At 43.1% G+C, this 19,349-nt stretch overlaps 1 protein-coding gene across 10 annotated transcripts in view; it reads right to left on the bottom strand.

Annotated features, from left to right (window-relative positions):
* LOC147307855 (disco-interacting protein 2 homolog C) overlaps nt 1-19,349 on the bottom strand; it is a 202,086-nt gene that overhangs the window by 24,846 nt on the left and 157,891 nt on the right. For 8 of the 10 annotated variants that reach the window (XM_086272273.1, XM_086272275.1, XM_086272276.1 and 5 more), the window contains 14 exons: nt 18,316-18,426; nt 15,786-15,909; nt 12,115-12,224; nt 10,874-10,976; nt 10,686-10,750; nt 9,865-9,958; nt 9,665-9,784; nt 8,952-9,066; nt 7,739-7,878; nt 7,020-7,156; nt 6,732-6,940; nt 6,376-6,490; nt 4,359-4,560; nt 3,469-3,578 (listed from right to left, as the gene is read on the bottom strand). In XM_086272273.1, the coding sequence (XP_086128399.1) occupies nt 3,469-3,578; nt 4,359-4,560; nt 6,376-6,490; nt 6,732-6,940; nt 7,020-7,156; nt 7,739-7,878; nt 8,952-9,066; nt 9,665-9,784; nt 9,865-9,958; nt 10,686-10,750; nt 10,874-10,976; nt 12,115-12,224; nt 15,786-15,909; nt 18,316-18,426 (1,755 nt within the window). The remainder of the gene's footprint in view (nt 1-3,468; nt 3,579-4,358; nt 4,561-6,375; nt 6,491-6,731; nt 6,941-7,019; nt 7,157-7,738; nt 7,879-8,951; nt 9,067-9,664; nt 9,785-9,864; nt 9,959-10,685; nt 10,751-10,873; nt 10,977-12,114; nt 12,225-15,785; nt 15,910-18,315; nt 18,427-19,349) is intronic. The other 2 variants (XM_086272270.1, XM_086272272.1) reach the window with 1 other exon arrangement.

Raw genomic sequence — 19,349 nt, 5'->3', positions numbered from 1 at the left:
GTCCTGATCCTTCTCTAGAGTAAAGATGGCGTCACCCTCAGCACGCTTCAGGATTTTCACAGTAAAAACTAAAACACAAACACACTCTTCAAATTAAACCTGCCTTCAAAACATCAATCAACGCATTTAAAGCAAATATGTAACCCGTTCCTGGATTATTCTGCAGTCGAGCCGAGCCGCAGTTTGTGTCCCAGTCTGAGCGGATCATCACTGCTGGGATCATCCCAGTTTCATTTGTCATTACTTTGTGAACTGTCTTATTTTAGCAGAGTTTCCTAAGTGGCAGAACAGAAATCTGGATGTTTTAGGAACATACGGGAAACTGCTGATTTGAGATTAAATATATTTAAATTGTGAGAAGAAAAATTACAAAAAAAGTTAGAATTTGATGTGAATCAATTGTTAGTGCATAGCTTCTCAATAAGCAGCCTTAACCAACCAAGAACTCAAGGCACTAGTGTTTCTATATCTGTGGAAAACGCCTCTATGCTGGTGCTCCTCCTGCGTATGGACGCCTGTTAACTTAGCTGTGGTCTTCTCGGTTTAACTTGTGCAAACGCTGTGCAACGACCGTGCAGTGAAGAAACAAAAAGAAAAGCTTGTGTTTTAATGTCGGCTTCACTTCTCCTCACCTCGACAGTCGTCGATAGGTGTCGTAACCTTTGAATACAGCTGTATCTACACACACTACAGGAGACATCTCATCTGTTTGTCGGCATCCAAACACACATGCGGCATGTTGAGAGCGAGGCTGAGGCTGCAGCAGCCTCCCAGCGCGCTGCGGTGGAGGTGGTGGTTGTTATTATTTAGGGCCTGTCTCTTTTCATCAGAGTCTACAGAGTGTGCGTTCTCTGCTGCCGGCTGCCTGACTGACAGTGTTGGGGAGTAACGGAATACATGTACCGCCGTTACGTATTTAAAATACAAAATATGAGTAACTGTATTCCGTTACAGTTACCGTTTAAAAAGGTGGTATTCAGAATACAGTTACTTTGTTGAAATAAATGGATTACACTGCGGTACTTTCCTGTTTCATTTTGTCGCGGGTCAGGACTGTTTGGGTTTTGTTTGACAGCTACGTTCTTTCGTTCCAGGCGGCAGCGTTACGGTTGCCATGGTTACAGGGCGACGCTCTCTCTCTCTCTCTGCGACTGTGTGTTTCCTGGGTGAGAGAGCGCCTTTTCGTTGTTGTTGTTGTGCTAAGCTAACAGGCAGAATGCTACAAGCATAGCTCTAAAGAATGCAGCATCATGGGCAGTATAGTCCGTGTTGCAGGGAGAATGGACTGCCATACACGTTATGTGTCTGTGAGCGCGAGGAGGGAGAAAAAGGCGAGTGGAAAGGTACGAGTTGTCATCGAGCAAAAACGGGAGCTGGAAGCATGTAAATATAATAATAACCACTGCAGCCAAGAAGAGAGCCTGACGAGCCCAGTTGTAAGTAAGCTATTAAGACTCGACTGTACACCGTGTTCGTGTTTTCCTCCGAAAACAATAAGTTCCGTTGGAGCAGCCTTTCAACGCCTCTCTCTGTCTCTCACAAGAAAAGTTGACCCACACAACAAAGTAAAGCTATTTTTCGGCTACGAGCCGACAGGGACCCCGCCGTATTAGTCAGAGGTCCCTTTACTACAGTTCGGAGTCGCGGACCTTCAGTAATAGTAATAAATCACACAGCAATAGTACATTCACGTTGTTGTAAAAAGCACGATAATATATTAAGTAATCCAAAGTATTCAGAATACGTTACTCTCATTGAGTAACGTAACGGAATACGTTACAGAATACATTTTGGGGCATGTATTCTGTATTCTGTAACGGAATACATTTTAAAAGTAACCTTCCCAACACTGCTGACTGATGACATTTTCAGCACGAGAGACGAGAGGAAAATCGCTTCTGTCAGTAACGCACACCACCTCCTGCTATTCATCACTCCTAATCTCTCCGTCTCTCTACTGTGTATTTAAATCACCTCATTTTGTCTCATCTGTGTTTTCTTTTGGTTTCCTTATTTACTTTTGTGCATGCTGCCCGCTTTCTGTTCTTGCATAACACTGAGTTTTTCTGTACAGATGCTTAAACATACCAGGCAAAAAAAAAAGATGATAAAAAAATCCCATGTTTGCTTTTTTTAAGCCCCAAAACTCATCATTCTTCTGTGGATCCACCAGGAATATAAAAATTTGGCTTTTCTTAAAAATACAATAAAATAAAAATCTAAGACAACTTAAGCGTGCCGAGTTATACTAACTAATTATTCAGTGAGAATGACTAACATGAACTTAATGTCTTATGCCAAAGGAAAACAGTTAAATGCAGTTTATATAACCCGAGTCCTTTTGTTCATGAGGACAGTTCTCCTCTCCTCCAAGAGGCTTCTTCAGTTGTTCGTGTAGAGTCCCAGGTATTTAACCACAAGTGGGGGTTTCCCTATAAGTGTGGTGCTGATGCTAAAGTTGGAAGAGAAAAACTAATTTTGCTCCTTAGCAAGGTTTTTTCTTTCCCCAACCTGCCTGATGAGTCCTAAATCTTGTCCCCTATTCAGTAATTTAAAATATTTTAAAATAATGTTTCCCACTTTTCAATGCATCCATATTGGCCCCTCCCTACCTGTGCGACTGACTCCACACTGACACTCCCACTCGCTTCCTTAGGTCTTTGTCTTCTGCTCACCGCCCCGTCTCGCCATTATGGGGAACAGAGCTCTCGGCCGCTCTGCTAGCCGGCTCCAAAGTTCACTTCTGATATAAGTAATACAGGATCTCTTCCCTTATTCAAGTCAAGCAGAGCCAGCTCAGCCGGACGAGCCTCAGCCGTACATCTGCACAGCGTTAAAGGAACGCTGCTTTTATTAACATCTGGGCACCGACCCGGAACACGAACACTCACCGGGAGTTATTCAGCGCTGCAGGAGCCTCAGTCATGGTGGCCAACAACAGCTAAACCTTAACATTTTTGTCAGCTACGCAAACACTGGAAACCACATCGCACAGCCTCAACAAAATGACTGGAATGACTGAAATAACAATCACAGCACAAGCAGAGTTAAACATTAATAGTCCCACGGGGCACTGCGAGGCTTTGCCAATGCAAAGTGTTCTGTACTTCAAAAAACAAGCCATGAATTATTAAAAGGAAACAAGTACGCACAAACACACTCCTCAGTCTGTTGGACGAAGGTAAGGATAACTCAACATAACTCAGTAAGCTTCAAAAACTAGCACAACTAAGTTAATTAGACCAATTAAATTAGGCGAGAGTTGTTTACAGTGCTTTACACGGCAGACAAGGACTCCATTAAGGTACCATTAACACTTTCTGTTGAGTGAGTTATTAATGAGAATAAGTCGTAATGGAGTAAGCCATGAAATGAAGCCAGATGCCTAATTATGTGTACTTTGTGTGTGTAATGTTTATGATGATGGCGATGATGCAGAAAACCAGCAGACCCCCCTCTCACACACACCTTCCTTGCCTGGTCATTGTCTTCGATCTGACCCAGATCCCTGCCGCTGGCCTGGGCGATCCTCTTTCCCGACACCAGATTCCCGACCATCACAGACGCAGGACCGATCTCTGGAGGAGGAGCAGGGAGACGGGGACGAGAGCTCGGTATGAACAAGAAATTGTTGCACGCAGAATCAAGCCGCCCATTCAGCAAATACAATAAACGGATTCTACATTTTTATCTGACTACAGTCAACGATAGTTAAAAAACATTACTGGTATAAATGCAAAAATACGGATTGAATTGTCACGGCAGGAAACGCACAGCTGTCAACAATGGCTGCGATGTAATCGAGCGCCGCACAGGGCCGTGACAGACCGACTGTGAGTCAGCACGCACAACATCAGGACCCTGGAAGTGGGGCGGCCAAACTGAGAAGCTGATTTTTTAAATTTGTGCTTTCTTGGAACATTTTTGTCTTCGATTCTCTTTTCTTTGTTTGGGTCGTTCCATCTAAACTCCGGTTGACACCTCTGCTTGCCTGAGCTGGAAACGGTGAACACATCCAATCACTGAAGCCAGCGTTCGGCTATTTTATCAGAAGTCACATTCACATACAGTGACATGCTGCCCATCATTTCAAGCTCAGATGAGGAGGCAGGAGGGGTAGTGATGTTTCACACTGATTTGAGTCACGCAGATTTAGTGAGTGAAACAGCTTAGAAAGCTTACTGGTTTCTTTAAAGCACTCCTTTCCCACAAAAGTAATCCTGCGTGTGTAAAAACTCCACTTAAGGACATCTAGTGTGTTTATATGTGACATCAAGTTGTTCTATAAGCTATAAGAGCCTCTATAACGAGGATCCCTTAACTGTGCTCCCACGTATTCGCTCGTCCTCGTACTGTACCTGGCTGCTTCTGCCGGGGTTTGGGCAGGTTCGTTACGCAGGTGTGCGGACACATGAGCACGTTGCAGGGGTGCAGCGCCCCCTCCAGGAAGAGCTGCTTGGTCTCGGACAGGTGGATGCCACCCAGTGGAGTCTTGGGCAGAGTGTTGGAGGGGACCAGAGCCAGGCAGTACACCCCCACCTGGTGGATACCGTCTATCGCCTGGAAGACATCGTGTTGGGAGAGGTATGCTTAGATTTATAGATGAAACAATGTATCGAAGGTAATAACTAAGATAATAAATCATATTATTATGCTGTTGCTTTGATTACTATAATATTAGTGTTTGATCGTTTTTTGCTCCATCGTTTCATCTCAGCTTCTTTTGAAATCGCTGATTGCTTCTGCAACCCGACAAACCAAATGGAAAAACACGCGGGCGGAATCTGCAGCGGTGAAGGAATAAAGAGAAATGGTTTTACTGCAGCAGTTAAAACTCCAGACGGCTTTTATAGCTTTGCCACAGTCGCCACGCTGGCTCAGAGACTGTGAGCTCAGGTTTTATCTATACAGTATGAATGCATAATATAGTATCACAAGCTGTGTGTGTGTTTATATGACTCTGGGAGTGAAGGAGGCTGTGAGAGCTGTTTTGTCACTTCAGCAAGTGGGCTGTTAAAATGTGTCTGCTGTGTTAAAGGACCAGGCTGGTTCTATTCTGCAGTTTTCCAGCTTCTGATGAAAAAACAAAAAGACAAGTTGTGTTAGATTTTTAGATTTTGAACTCCAAAATCCTACGTTGGCTCGTTTTCAAGTTATCGCATTCACAAACTTGGGTGTCCACACTACCGAACCCAGTGGGTTGACGACAATATCCCATCAGTCATTCATGGCTAATGGTAAAAACAGCTCACAGATACTTTTTGACAACAGAATTCTCAGAATTACAGGTTAAAAAGTACTCAGTAACTCTTTGAGGTTATTTAACAGAAAAAATGTTGTCATCAGACAGAAATGAGCTTCACTAAGTCGTCTAATTTTACCAGAGTCCTTCCACAAAGTTTTACAGCCTGCTCCAGAGTAAACACACATGGACACTTCTCACACATCATTGTCAGCTGAGGTTAACAGTGTACTGTCAGTGTACGTGGATATATACACTTTTAGTGGGAGTGGGTCTAGTCCGGAGTCACTTTGCTGTCTGAGTACACTCACTACAGATGAATGGTGTCCCGAGCTTTTCAAGTATATTTAAATAGGTGAATTATCTAATCAATGCTCTACCGACCATATTGTTTTTTTATTGATAATTGTTGATATTATTTAAAATCAGTATATACAATTTTTTTCTTTCTTTCTTTTACACAAACATGTAAAAGAACATAACATGCCGGTTAGCCACATGGGGTACAGATGCAGTTAGGCAGTCTAAATAAAAGGTTTGTTCTATAGCAGGGGTGGGGGAACTCCAGGCCTCGCGGGCCTGCAGGCTTTAGATGTGTCCTTGATCCAACACAGCTGATTTAAATGACTAAATTACCTCCTCAACATGTCTTGAAGTTCTCCAGAGTCCTGGTAATGAACTAATCCTTTGATTCAGGTGTGTTGACCCAGGGTGAGATGTAAGACCTGCAGGACACCGGCACTCGAGGCCTGAAGTTCCCCACCCCTGCTCTATAGCAACCACCATAGCTAGGATTATACGCTCTTCTTTTCCAAATTTGCTTCTAAATCTGTCAGAGATGACTCATTTTTAGTCGTGTCAACTCTCTCAACAGTTCTTTGTTGTACAATGGAAAACTGGCATCACAGGGATTAAGTCCTGCTAGTTTACTTCATGTTACAGTAGCTCTCTCAATAGCAACCAGTGTAAAACTGAACTGAACTGAATAAATATCCCTGCAGATGAGCCCTTTGCCACTGATACCTGATCGAGAATCATAATCATAATGGAGAGAGGTACGAGTACAGAGCCAGGCAGCCAAAATCAAACTACTGCAGCAGGAAATGACAATCCTGTCTGAAATATGAGCATACCTGCAAAACTCGACTCATCCACTGAAAGCTGTCCTCCTCAGTCGAGTCCGGCCGCTGCTCAGCCACGACCACGATCCTCTCATCATGGAGCACCGTGATGGAAAACACTGCTATCCTGCAGAACACACAGAATTAGCACATTTCATTGCATGCAGTTTAACTGCGCTCCACACAGCCAGCCACCAAAATGACCATAAAGTCCAATCAGCAGCTTATAATATTTGTGAAGGGGCGGATTTATAGTGGCGCTGCTGCGTTAATGTGTTTGAACCACATCTCCCTTTTCTAAATTAAACACAAGCTCCACAATAACGAGAAACAACCTGCTTAGAAATTAAAGCAATATTAACGCTTACCGTCCTCTGTAAACGAACTTCATGGGCTCCACAGCCAGCGCCGTAGCAACAATGTCGTCAGCATTGTGCCGACGCCCACCGACCACCATCAGACCGTCCATCTTCCCAGCAACAAAGATCAGACCTGCAGGTCCGATGAATCCCAGCAGGCCGGTCCTGGTGAAGGGGAACTCGCTGATGGGAGTGCCGTTGTTGGACACGGGAAAGACCTGCAGAGGTTTTAAAGACACGACATGTAAACAAAACGCACACAAGATAAATAAACAACCGAAGCATTCACGCTCTCACCTCGAACGTGTTCTTGGTCATACCGGCCAGGCCGTAATAGGAGGTCCCCGTGGCAACAGTACAAACGCACATCTCTCCGATCTCGTCTGTTTTACAGAGCTGGGGAACACCTTCGAGCTTCACTACACACATCAGACCTACAGGCAGAAAGACAGACGCTCTGGGTAATCCTTTCTTACTGGTTACAGTGTCGTCTTACAGCAAAGTTAAAATAAAAGTTTTAACTATTCCCAGACTTCAAATCAGGTATTTGTAAGGCAGGTATTTCCTCCTCCATCTCCCATGCACGGAGGAAATACTCCGTCTCCCATCAGGGAAAGGAAACCGTTTTCTCTTGTTGACTAATTTCGTGATTCTTACCTGCAGAATGAAGTAAGTCAGAAATAAGGACAACAGTGAGTCTCTTTTTTGACCTTAATGACCTTAACTCTACCTTTAAGGTCTTAATTAAGTGCATCAATACCAAAAACATATATAACTCCTTAAAAACAAATCCTGAAATCATGCAGTAAATAAACAAAACAAGCAAAAGTCTTGCGCAGGTTCGATAGATGTAAAAATAAAGTAAACAATCGCTCAGAGTCATGACGGCATCATGCTGAAAGCAGACTACTCTTTGGCTTTAGCGGACAAACGTAAATTATATATATACATTAAAAAAAGTATCACAACTTCAGCAGTGCTCGGTTCAAACTCTGCTTTTTGGACATCTGTCTCACCTCCGGGCATGACGGAGCCGACGTCCTGCAGCGTGAGCACCGACAGCTTCTCCTCCGAGTCGACCCGGATCACGCCGTGACTCAGACCCTGCATGGACAGGATGCCGCGACCAGGAGGGGTGGTGCCCTCCTCCAGCGGCCTGCAGGAGGGAAAACACAACATTTATCAGAAATAAGTGTGTGTAAGAAGTAAGTAGCTACAAATTAGTTTTAGAGTCCAGACACGTCTTGGGGAAGTAAAGACAGTCCAGGGAAATAACCTGAAAATCAAAATATCATGAAAATAAATGATATATTTATGACACAACAGCATTGATGGAAACATTTCTAGAGTCAGGAGACTGTTTAAATTATGGAGGCAGTAAAAGTTATTTTGGAAAACTGACATTTTCAAAAACGGTTACATTTGGGGCCATTTTTGAAAGACTGGACCTCTTTGGAGGCTGAAGACATTTTCATAATTCAAGCACATTAATGGAAGAAGAAGAAGTTTTAGGAAGTGCAATTTAAACGTTGCAGTACTTTAACAAAGTCAAAATACTTCAGCGACGTGAGGACAGCGACACGTCTTTTTAGAAAAGAGGAAGCAACTTCAGTGTTTTTGGAAAGTTCGGGTGTTTTTAGAAAGTGTGGACAGTTTAGGGAGGAGAGCACTTACTCTGTCCCCAGTCATTACCAGGACATTTTAAGGGTAATTAAGTTTAGGCTGAAGTGAGGATTAGAGGCTAAGAACTGCAGTGAAGGTCCTCACAAATACCATATAAACATGTGTGTGAGTGAAGTTTAAAGGTTTTCCTCTAAACACAGAGCTCATAATCCCCCACACCCAGCGAGGAAAAGCTCTTTATTAGCACACAGAAGCAGAGATGCAAACACTCAGCCTCAAAGTGTTTTAATCAATAAAAAAATGAAAAGCCAACATGTGACTGGCAGCTGCTCTGACTGTAAATGTGGCGTTCAGATGTTAAACTACAGACTGGATGATTAAAGAGGTGGAAGTGTAAGTTTAGTGTTTTAAAACCTATGAAACTGTAAATTTAAGGTCATAAAATAGTAAAAAAGGACAGTGGAAGGAGGTTAAAGCCATTATAAAGTAGAAATATCTCGCTAAAAGTTTGTCTTTAAATGCTAGAAAGCAAATAAATTTGTACTAATTATATCTGTGTGTCTTGTGGTGAATACAGCTGAAAAGAGTGTGTGTTTGTGTGTGTACCTGCGTATAGCCACAGTCAGCGCCTCGGGGGAGCTGGCACACGGGCAGATGACCTCCGGCTTCAAACCTTTCGTCTGGAAGACGTTGAGGAAGGCGTCACAAGACGAGATCGACCCTGAGAGACAATCAAACACTTAAAGGCTTTTTGCGAAAGCAGAGGCGGCTCATTGCTGGTTTTAATGATTACTTCTTCATTTCTAAGCTTTTAGAAACTAACCAATAAAATAAACCAGTCACAGCTCCAAATGTAACCTTTTACGCATCTCTTGTTAACTTTTTTGAAAAGGATCTAAATAAAGAAATGTTTTTCAGGTAACTTGGATACACTGAACACTTAAACAGGGCCCTGCAGGTGTGAGTACACGAACAATCCAGCAGCAATGTTTTAGGGGAAATGCCTCTTCAGCTCATCAGTCATTTGATCTGAACCCACTAAAACATATCTGGAATAAGAGCACTCAGAGAACACAGGGTAAGGCCTACACTAACTTTGATGTTTTATGATGTTTTTCATGCCCTTTTGTTTGATGTGGCTTCTAGATATTTCTTCTGAAGGTCAACTTTGACCTTGGACACTAACAGTGAAGCTCCCAACTCCTAAAAAAACCAATCTTACATCACTAAACATTATCAGTGTACAAATAAATGTGAGTTGGATATTTAGCAGGTAAAGGAGACACTTTAAACATATATTAAAAAGACTGTTAGCTTACAGGGATTTGAACCATCAGCCACCACAAGCATCCGCAGGGAGCTCAGATTGACATCCCGCTGATCCCGGTGGGCCACCAGAGCCCAGTGCATATCCCGCGACTTCACACAGGCCACCTTAGCTGGAAATAAAACATCGCCGGTTAAATGACTGAATTTGTCATTTCAAACAGAAGGAGACTCATCAGATATGTTATGTCACCTTTGTACTGGCAGACTTTTTGGATCCAGGACAGCGGGTTGACCTTCATGAGGGCGTAGGGAATACTGATGACGTGCATCATGTTCATCACACTCTGACAGACGCACACAGAGACACATTAACAGAGATGAAGATGTGCAGAGTTAAAGAAGTGAAACGGACAGAAAGCTGATTATTTTCAGCTCAGATTTACTCACATACTGTACGTGAGTACTTGACCTGAGTATTTTCTTCTCAAAGGCACGTTACACTCCACCGCAGCTCGGAAAGAAATGCTGCTTCCTTTACCGCACTGCATTAATCTGACGGCAGAGAGCCGCTGAACTGAGCAAACTGAGGCCAAAAGTCAGCGCGCTCAGGTTTGTTCTGCCTCTGGTACCCGGATGGTGTCAGATTTGGCTTCATTTTAGTCTGGCTAAGACTTCGAGGTGCACATTAAAGCCAGACTGGGTGGAGAACTGGTATTTATAATCACAGCTGGACTGAATATGTGCACGTGTGGTGGATCGAAACGGGTTAAGATGCAGAACTTCAGCACCAGGAGGCGGAGGAAAGTGTAACTGGGCAGTAAATATATACATTTAAAATTAATTCATATAACAACTGCAATAAACACTGTGAACTGGGAACTTTTAGTAATTTAAGTAGATTTTACAGAGCATGTCTCACGTCATGTATGTTATATATGTTAAGTTCTGGGGCACAAACTAGCTTTTTAACTGTAGTTACATTTTTTTTAAGTAAATTCATATTTGAGGCAAAGAGTTTGTTTAACAAAACTATCGTCTTGGAATTGTAGTTTCATACAAAAGTTTTCTTACTGTCTGGATGGCGTGCCACAGTCCTACATCCTTCTTGAAGTCTAGTACATTCACAATGGTCTCAGCTGAGAAACAGAAACAGAGCAAGTCAAACTTCAACATCTGAGCGTCGGAGAGAAACAGCCGACCGTAGCAGGACAGCAGCGCTGTTCAGAGGTTTAATCAACAAGAGTAAATGTGTGTACTACCTTCTGTGTATGAGCAGGACTGTGTGATGGCCTGGCAGTGCGTGAGCATCGCTATCCTCATCACCGTCACTCCGAGGACGCTGCCGTCCTTACACGTCTTATACTGGACAGACAGAAACAGAAGCAGAGTGACGAGGCGGTTTGTTCCCGCGTGCGTGACGATCGTCGATACACAAAAATTCCACGTGTGCTTCTTCCAAGCACGAACGAGAGCCAGAGTGGAAGCACCAAAAACTGCAGTTCCTCGAACGACCGCTTCCCCCACAGACTTTTTTCCCCCATCTTTTATTTACAGACTGTGTTTACTTAAAGTATCTACGAGACCCAGAACATCCACGTCCACGTTTCAGTTTTTTAGTGGAGTCAAATTAGTGTCTGCAGCTCAGCCAATAAGCAATTTTTAAAAATATTGATTGTTAAATTTAAGGCTTTTTTTTTTTTTTTACACTAACTTCCCAAAAACCTAAATGATGTCTGAGTGCTGTGCAGTGACAGTAATCAGTGAGAGTCTGCACAAAATAAGATCTAATAAGGGCAGGGATAGCTCAGTAGGTAGAGTGGTGGCCCCATGATCGGAAGGTCGGGGGTTCGATTCCCCTGAACAACTACCCTGAGGTACCCCTGAGCAAGGTACCGTCCCTACACACTGCTCCCCGGGCGCCCAGTGGCTGCCCACTGCTTCACTGAGTGAATGGGTTAAATGCAGAGAGGGATTTTCCCCACGGGGACCAATAAAGTACACTTTTCTTCTTTCTTTCTTTGTCTGAAAAGTCTGACATCAGTCGGACAAATGCACATTATTGGTCGCTATGAATCATTTTGAGTCGTAACATTTTTCTTTTTTAATGTCACTGAAAAACTAACATTTCTTTTTAAGCCACTATAAAGTGCACCGCAATACTTTCGCCCATCTCGACTGATTCGTGGCTTCTGTTAAAAATAAAAGGTCATTTTTCAATCGTCCGTTTTCGTTAATCATTTTCCTTTAAGCCTTTTTCAAGCTGCAGAGCAATCAGGGAGACATTTCACCTGGCTGCCCGTGCAATTACTAGAGACGTTAGATTCAAATCAATCAGACAGGACGACAGGATTGAGCGGCGAAGCGTCCACCGAGCTGTGGTGAGATTCTAAGCTGGAGGACATGTAGCAGCATTGATTTCACGACTGAAACAACACGGGTGGAAATGTTTTGATGCCCTGACGAGAACATGCATCTGTGTTTCTGTCATCGTTTGAGTTACCTCGATGTAGGCAGTGTCCTGATTGGCTTCCTTGATGTGTGGGAACCAGTCTCGGGGTGGTTTGGAGAGGTGTTTGGACTCCGTGACGAACCACATCACCTTCGGCCAGCCTGAACGCCCATGGAGACAAAACAAACATCCCTTTAACGTTCACGTGTTGCTGGTTAAAGGATTATTTTACTCCACTTAGCCTTTTTTTTTTTTTTTAGAAAAACATTAACTTTATTCTATTATTTGACTATGAAAAGGAACAGAAAGCAACATGAATGCTTTTAGATTTTTCTCTTCGACAGAACTGAAACTTTGGACTTCACTGCTTTGCTGCAACAGCTGCTGACAGTGCAACAAGGTTTTATTTACACGAAGACAACAAGTATAAAAATGCAGACAAATTATCCATCGATCTTCTTCTGGGGGCGGGTCACAGGGGCAGCAGCCTAAGCAGAGAAGCCCAGACCTCACTCTCCCTGGCCACCTCCTCCAGCTTGCCCAGGGGAACACCGCCAAGGCATTCCCAGGCCAGCCGAGAGATATAATCCCTTCAGCGTGTCCTGGGTCTGCTCCAAGGCCTCCCCCAGTGGGACATGCCTGGAACACCTCACCCAGGAGGCGCCCAGGAGGCATCCTTGTCAGATGCCCGAACCACATCAACTCTTCCATGAATCACTACCTTATCATGGTGGAGGGGTATCTGTGTCCCAGGGATCCCAGGGGCTATGTTGTCGGGGGGCTTTTGTCCCCTGGTAGGGTCACCTGTGGCAAACTGGTCCTGGGTGAGGGACCAGGAAAAGAGCGATTCAAGAGACCCCTATGACAAGACCATCGAGGGAACAGTTCACCCTGCCCGGGATAGTGTTACTGGGGCCCCGCCCTGGAGCCAGGCCTGGGGAGGGTGCCCGAGGGCGACCATCTGGTGGCTGAGCCTTAGTCCATGGAGCCTGGCCAGGTACAGCCCGAAAAAGGGACATGGGCCCATCCTCCTGTAAGCCCATGTCCTGCAGCAGGTGCCGTAGGGGTCGGGCAATGTGTCCAGGAGCGGAGGCCCTGGTGGACCAAACCCCAACTACCAAACAGACAGATTAGTGTTCTGGTTATATCTCTATATAATAACAGTAAGTTACTGAGTGCATTGTGCAGTTAAATCGTCGTCACTTTGAGAATTTAATGGAAAAATGTATAAATGTATGAGGTACAAGCAGTTAATGTGAACTTAATGAGAACTAACAGCAGAATGATTCCATCTTATTGCTAATTTATCACCATCTCGATGCACCAAAGTCGATTTGAAGACGGCAGCTGACTGTGATTGGTCGCAGTCCACTCTGTGGTCTCCAGTCACTACTGTGTTACTGTAGCATAAGCTAACGTGGCTAACGTCAACACCGCACAAACCAATATGTGACGTCCACCCACACATGTATGTAGTGAGTTACAGTGTGGGCTGCAAACTGAGCCTTATTCATTGAGTCATGGAAAACTGAGAATGCTGAATAATAACTTGGAACAACTGACAACTATCACAGAGTTTGTTTGAGACTGAAGTCATAAAACAAACAAACAAAAAGTTTCTCAGTTCACGTCTCATTACTCTGCTGCACCTCATCTCTTAATTGTCTTTGCAGATGCTTTAATTCAAAGAGACATAAACTCAGAGTCAGTGTGTGATTCATTCTGGCATCCTGGATGAGACGCAGATCAAATTACCAACCTTTAACGCTGAGTCGCAATCGCACCCGTTTGTGAATATAAGCAAAACAATAACGTGTGAAAACTGTGCTGCAAGAGCGACTGGCGCCCTCACAAAGACAAATTATAATTATTATGAGGATGTTTTTCTCCGTGCTGAGCTGTTGCACGGATGAAAACGAGTGAATGCAGATTGCCGAGTACATGAAGGCTGTTAATGCCTGAATTTACTGCTGCTGATTCTGCAGGGGAGCGAGACAGAAGAAACAATCAGAACGAGATGAGCTTATAGCCTGCTGATCAATAAGGGGAGCACTCCACTTTAATGACACACACACACTAAATCCAGGCTGAATAAGGAGCAATAAATCTGCTAGCATGATGTTGCTATTTATACATCCATTACTGCAAAGCAAACAGTGGTTATTAATCAGCAGGAGATTCTCTCTTTTCGTTCACCGCCAACGTCTCTTTTTCCTCCATCACACGACTTGCATCCATTTTTCTCTTCCCTCAGTCGTGTCAGTTATTCTGCTATCGACTTGCATTACCACTTCTCTGACTCTCTCTCTCTGTCTCCTTGTCATCCATTACTCAAACCCAGCCGTCTGCAGTCATCAGTCTGTCCATTTATCCAACTGAACAGCGGGACCACGCTCTGAACTCTGAACCACGTGTTTGTCTGCAGTCTCGTTCAGCCAGTTTGAAAGTTTTAAACGCCGCATTGTCAGGACATCATGTTCAGTCCTGATAATTGCAAGAGTCTGCTGGTGGATTAAGATTCGAATTTGTGATTTAAATAAAGGTTATGGTTATTTTTTGTGGATTTGCGGCTCAAGAAATGGAAAGAGCTGAGAGGGAATTTTGTGATTGCTCACAGAGAGTTTGCTCGGCTCGTCTGTTTGCCAGTGAGATTATACTAAAAATCACTGAGGATCATTTCATAAATCTAGTGGAGATTTGGAGCAAAGCAACAAAACATGGACCACTTTCTTTAAAACTGCAAAAAGGAGCTTTTTGGCAGCTTTGGCAGAGGATGCACTTTTACCTTCACGATGTGCTTTGTTTGAATGGATTGTCCCACCTCCCTGCAGGGGTGTCAAACTCAATTTCACCGAGGGCCACAATGAAAAATGACAATCACATCCAGACCCAAACACATCTGGATTTAATTCATTTACATGTCACACACAGCAGAAATCAGATCAAACAGTTAACAGAAAAAGTGAAACCCTGACACAGCTGACCTGCAGGCCTCATGTTTGCCTTAAATCAGGGATGTCAAACCAGTTGCCCACTTTGGCCTTAAGTGGGTCAATCTGTAAAGACATTTACTTACACATCGAATCCTTCAGCTATCTTCATATATATAAAGCAAAGTGTCGTCTTAATACTATGTCTCAGTTGTTTTCTCGATGATAAAGAAATAGTGATGTAGTAAAGAAAAAAATCTGTCAGGACGACTCTTTGGGTTTAAGCTTTAAGAGATAAATGTATGAAATTACACATTAATTAACAATCAATTGTTTATCTATTATTTAATTACTTTAGTCCATGGCCATGAGGGAGGATTTTATTAGTAAGAAAAGCTGTAAAAATACAGAGAAGTCGGATTGAATTCGTTGGAGGGCCAACTCTGGTCCCCGGGCCTTCTGTTTGACACCACTGCCTAACAACTTTAGGTTGTCCCGATGTCTTTTTAAAATTATTTGAATACAGTTGCTTTCTAAATGGATTCTTTAAAATAATGACGCATTTGAAAAACTCAAATTTGAGCAGAACTTGTCCTAAAAAGCAGGTTAAAGATTTTTAATGGTTTCGGTTAAAAGTTGCAGTTTTTCTGCATATTTCTAAAGACGGACGCTGATTTTATTTCTAAACTACAATCCCCACTGCAGTCTAGATTTATTCAACACTTGTGTTTGTATGAGGATTAAAGATGCATGTATGGATGTTTTTACGAATAAATTTCATGTGCCTCTGACCTTTAAACTGTGGGATCTCTCCAGTGGGACTCTTGGGTAACCCTTTATGGCAGGCATCACTGGTCAGAGCTACAGTCACTCCACAGCTCCCCAACAGAAACCCAATCTGCTGACTGCCGGCGTCCTGCAGAGAGACAAAGACCATTGATCTGTGAGTCATCAGCAGGATTGGAATCAATGTGTAAGTGCTTTGTGGTCATCATCAGCTTCTCTGTTCTATAAGAGTCATGAAAGGGGAAATCTACAGTGCTGATTATGTGAAATTGTCAGGTTCGCTGGTTCAACTGTGATATTACAAACTAATTTCTACATATAAGAAATTATTCCTGAAACTCCCAAGAATGATTTCTTTTACCTTCCCCTAAAGCTCACTGCTTCCTCTGCTTGAAATCAAGCTGCTTTTAACGACTCTGAGGCAGTTACATCAGTCTGCAAATGTTACGTCTGCTCTTTGCCTTCTCTGTTAGACACAATATTCATACCTTTATCTGAGATTTAGCCTCAAAGTAAGTATATAAGGTGCATCTTTCATGATGCAACCAATGCCGATTAAGCTGCTGCCTAAGTTGGACAAAGCACAAAGGAGATCTCAGATCTCGGGAGTCCTCTCTTCCTGGTTAAGCACTGAATAGCAAACTTTAAAATGCTAATTAGTAAGTGTAGGTGTTGCCACAGTGAGATAAACAGCTCTCGCTGGGTGCAATAGAAACATTGCTAATGAAATAAAACAGCAACAGTCAACGTGAGAAGATGGAAAACCGTGTGGGAAAACACGATGGAAACATGGCGTTTCTGTCGGTTCCTGCTGCTGTTTCCTCGTTGCTCACTGCAGATTCGATGCACATCATAATTTACCTGCTTCTCTGTAAACAATCAGCCTGACAGGAAGGTGTAGTGAAGTGATCACTAGGCTGATCATCAGAAATCCACACTGACTACGAGACTCACACCAGCCCTCCTGGTTCCTCCCAGAGGATATTACAATGCGGAGCTACGCTCAGTCCAAACGATGACTCAAACAAATGTACGGCAGCAGCAGCGCAGTCGCTTCTTCAGAGACATTTGGCTCTCATTACACCTCAGCTCAAAGCTCAGCGGCCTCTGTGTTGAATCAAAGTGCCTTCCAATGACTCATGTTTTCAGTGCTATCCCCCCCAGTGTTGCATTAGCTCCACTGACTGGTGTGAATTAGCTCTGCACGACTCTGCTGCACGTCCTCTGTTCAACCTGCTCATGCAGTTTCACTTCAGAAAATAAGACGACATTTAAATAGAAATGTTATCAAATTGTTCTTCCAACAATAGAAACTCCTCATTGTCAACCTTTAATGACCAATCCCCTCCTCATGATATAAAGCAGAGCATGTCTGAACCTGTGTGAATTATTCTTGTTTTCTTGGGTATTTGGTAATCTAAGAGATTCGAAACAAACTGCAAGGTACCTGATAACCTGATTCACACAAGAATTTCACTCGCATGTGCTGTGCCAGTGTGCCTGCACATGTGATGTGACAATAAAAAGTGATTTGATTTGATTTGATTTGATAACTGAGCACTGCAGACTGGTAATCCAGTTACCTACAGTTCAGCTCGGGCATGGATCCTTTTCTTGTTGAGCAGCAGCCAAGACATTGAGCTTTGTTGTGGCCTTTATATGCAAACATCCTGTGCCTGAAGACAGTGCACCAGTACCACCGATGCAGTGAAAGTACAGCAAAAAACAAATGGTGTGCGTCACATTTCCTACTTGATGAACTGCTAAAGCTAAGAAGATTTTATTAGAACAAGTCAATCACTTTTGCTGTTTGAAATCAATGCATGCAGTAACCTGGACTCTCACACCAGCTATGAAGCAATGAAGAAATCCAAAACCTCCTGTCAGGATCGACTTGAACTTGAGCAAAACATGTGGAGGGGGTGGTTATCCAACCTTCAACCCCATGATTAGTTTACAGCCTCCTTTTTGTTAGATGCTGTTGAGGAGACGTGGCACTCAAAGGTCCACGAACGCTCCCTGAATTCTGAACTAGATCCCCGAACGTGACGCCATTAATCATCGAGGAAGCCTGTAGTCACGGTGGCCCGTTAACACTGCTATTGGCCACACAAACATTGGAAATCACATCGCACCTTTTCAACAATCACCGTCTGAACAGAAAATACTGCAACAGCCAAAAAAACTACTACATCAATGACCTGACCCTTAAACAGCTTTACAGTCTTCAGAACCGTCCATACTAAGAAAAATTGAGGACTGCACTATTAAATAAAACAAGCATGGGTGCAAAAAATAATAAAAGTTACTGTTTTATTAAGGATACTGCTTCCATTTCTTTTTAATAAACAGTTTATATCCAGTTTTATGTAAATTAGTATTAAGGTTTCTTCTACTTGTATTAAACTGCAGTTTGCTGGCTGGTGTTTTGCCTTTTTTTTAAATATTACAAAATACTTTTCACCATATAGTAATATTTAACGCCCACATATTTTTCACTATTCCTTAAATTTTAATTAGACGGTTTTCCTCTTACCTTCCTGGTCAGCGGTACTTCTATTGGCACAGGAACCACCTCAGCCAGCAGGCAGCCATAGAAGGCTGTCATGAAGGAGGCGGGGTCATTGTTAGGGAAAACTAGCGCCACCTACAGGCAGATTGAGACATAATACATGTGTTACAGATTAAAACGGGAAGAAATCTTTGGAAATTTCAGGATGGACGGAAAGTTATGATGTTGCCTTGATGGTTAAAGCAATAAACAAAAAATATTTGGTTATTCAAACCAAACCAGGAGTTACATTTAAACCAATCATAGCCTGAAATATCACATCTGAAAGGATTTCAGAGGTTTTTGTTTTACTTAAGAGAGAGCACGAGACAGAGCAGACAAGGCAGCAACGAAGTCAGGAAAGGAGCATGTTTTGTGTCTGTGATGCTGGATGCTGATGGCTGATAGGAGCTGCCGCCAGAGAACCAGAGAACAACAAAGCTGAATCATTTAGGGGGCATCTGGTCAACATCCCTCCCTCTTTCACTTCCTCTATTCCTCTCCTTCTGCTTTCTTTGTTCTGTTTAATACCTCTTCTACTTTCAAATATCTTTTACTTCACATTCTCCTGCTCACAGTCCTTCCTCTCATTCCAGTCGTCTGTCTTCAAACCTTCTGTTAGCACATTGAGGTTCAACTTAAACCTCTGAACTACTGGTTGCCGTTTTAAACAGCTCTTGTTAAAAACACACAGAATACACTAAAACTCAATGCTAAAATTTTAATTTCTTTCAGTAAACAAGCTGCACCTAAAGAAATTGCGCTAACGTAAATTTGGACAATTTCTCCTTTAATGCCATCACCTTGTGTCTTTCACTTCCTCGCAACTTTCTGACTGTGTTTCATAAGTTTGGTGACGTACAGTATTTACAGTACTAGTGCAAAGATACAAACTTCTCTCCACTATCGTGTCCACAGAGCATGAACCCATCAACCCGCTTTCTACGTCACAGCTAGGCTGTTATCTCGCGCTCTAGCATTTTGGTCCAGTTCAGCTCCAGTTGCATGCTGTGATGATA

The sequence above is a fragment of the Aulonocara sp. 'chitande type north' Nkhata Bay genome, linkage group LG18, assembly GCF_057382095.1.
Source record: "Aulonocara sp. 'chitande type north' Nkhata Bay isolate Kocher_YH1m ecotype deep benthic linkage group LG18, A_spYH_male_GT1.1, whole genome shotgun sequence".
Lineage (NCBI taxonomy): Eukaryota > Metazoa > Chordata > Actinopteri > Cichliformes > Cichlidae > Aulonocara > Aulonocara sp. 'chitande type north' Nkhata Bay.
Note: the sequence above shows the minus strand (reverse complement) of the source record. Positions and strands in the feature narration are given on the sequence as shown.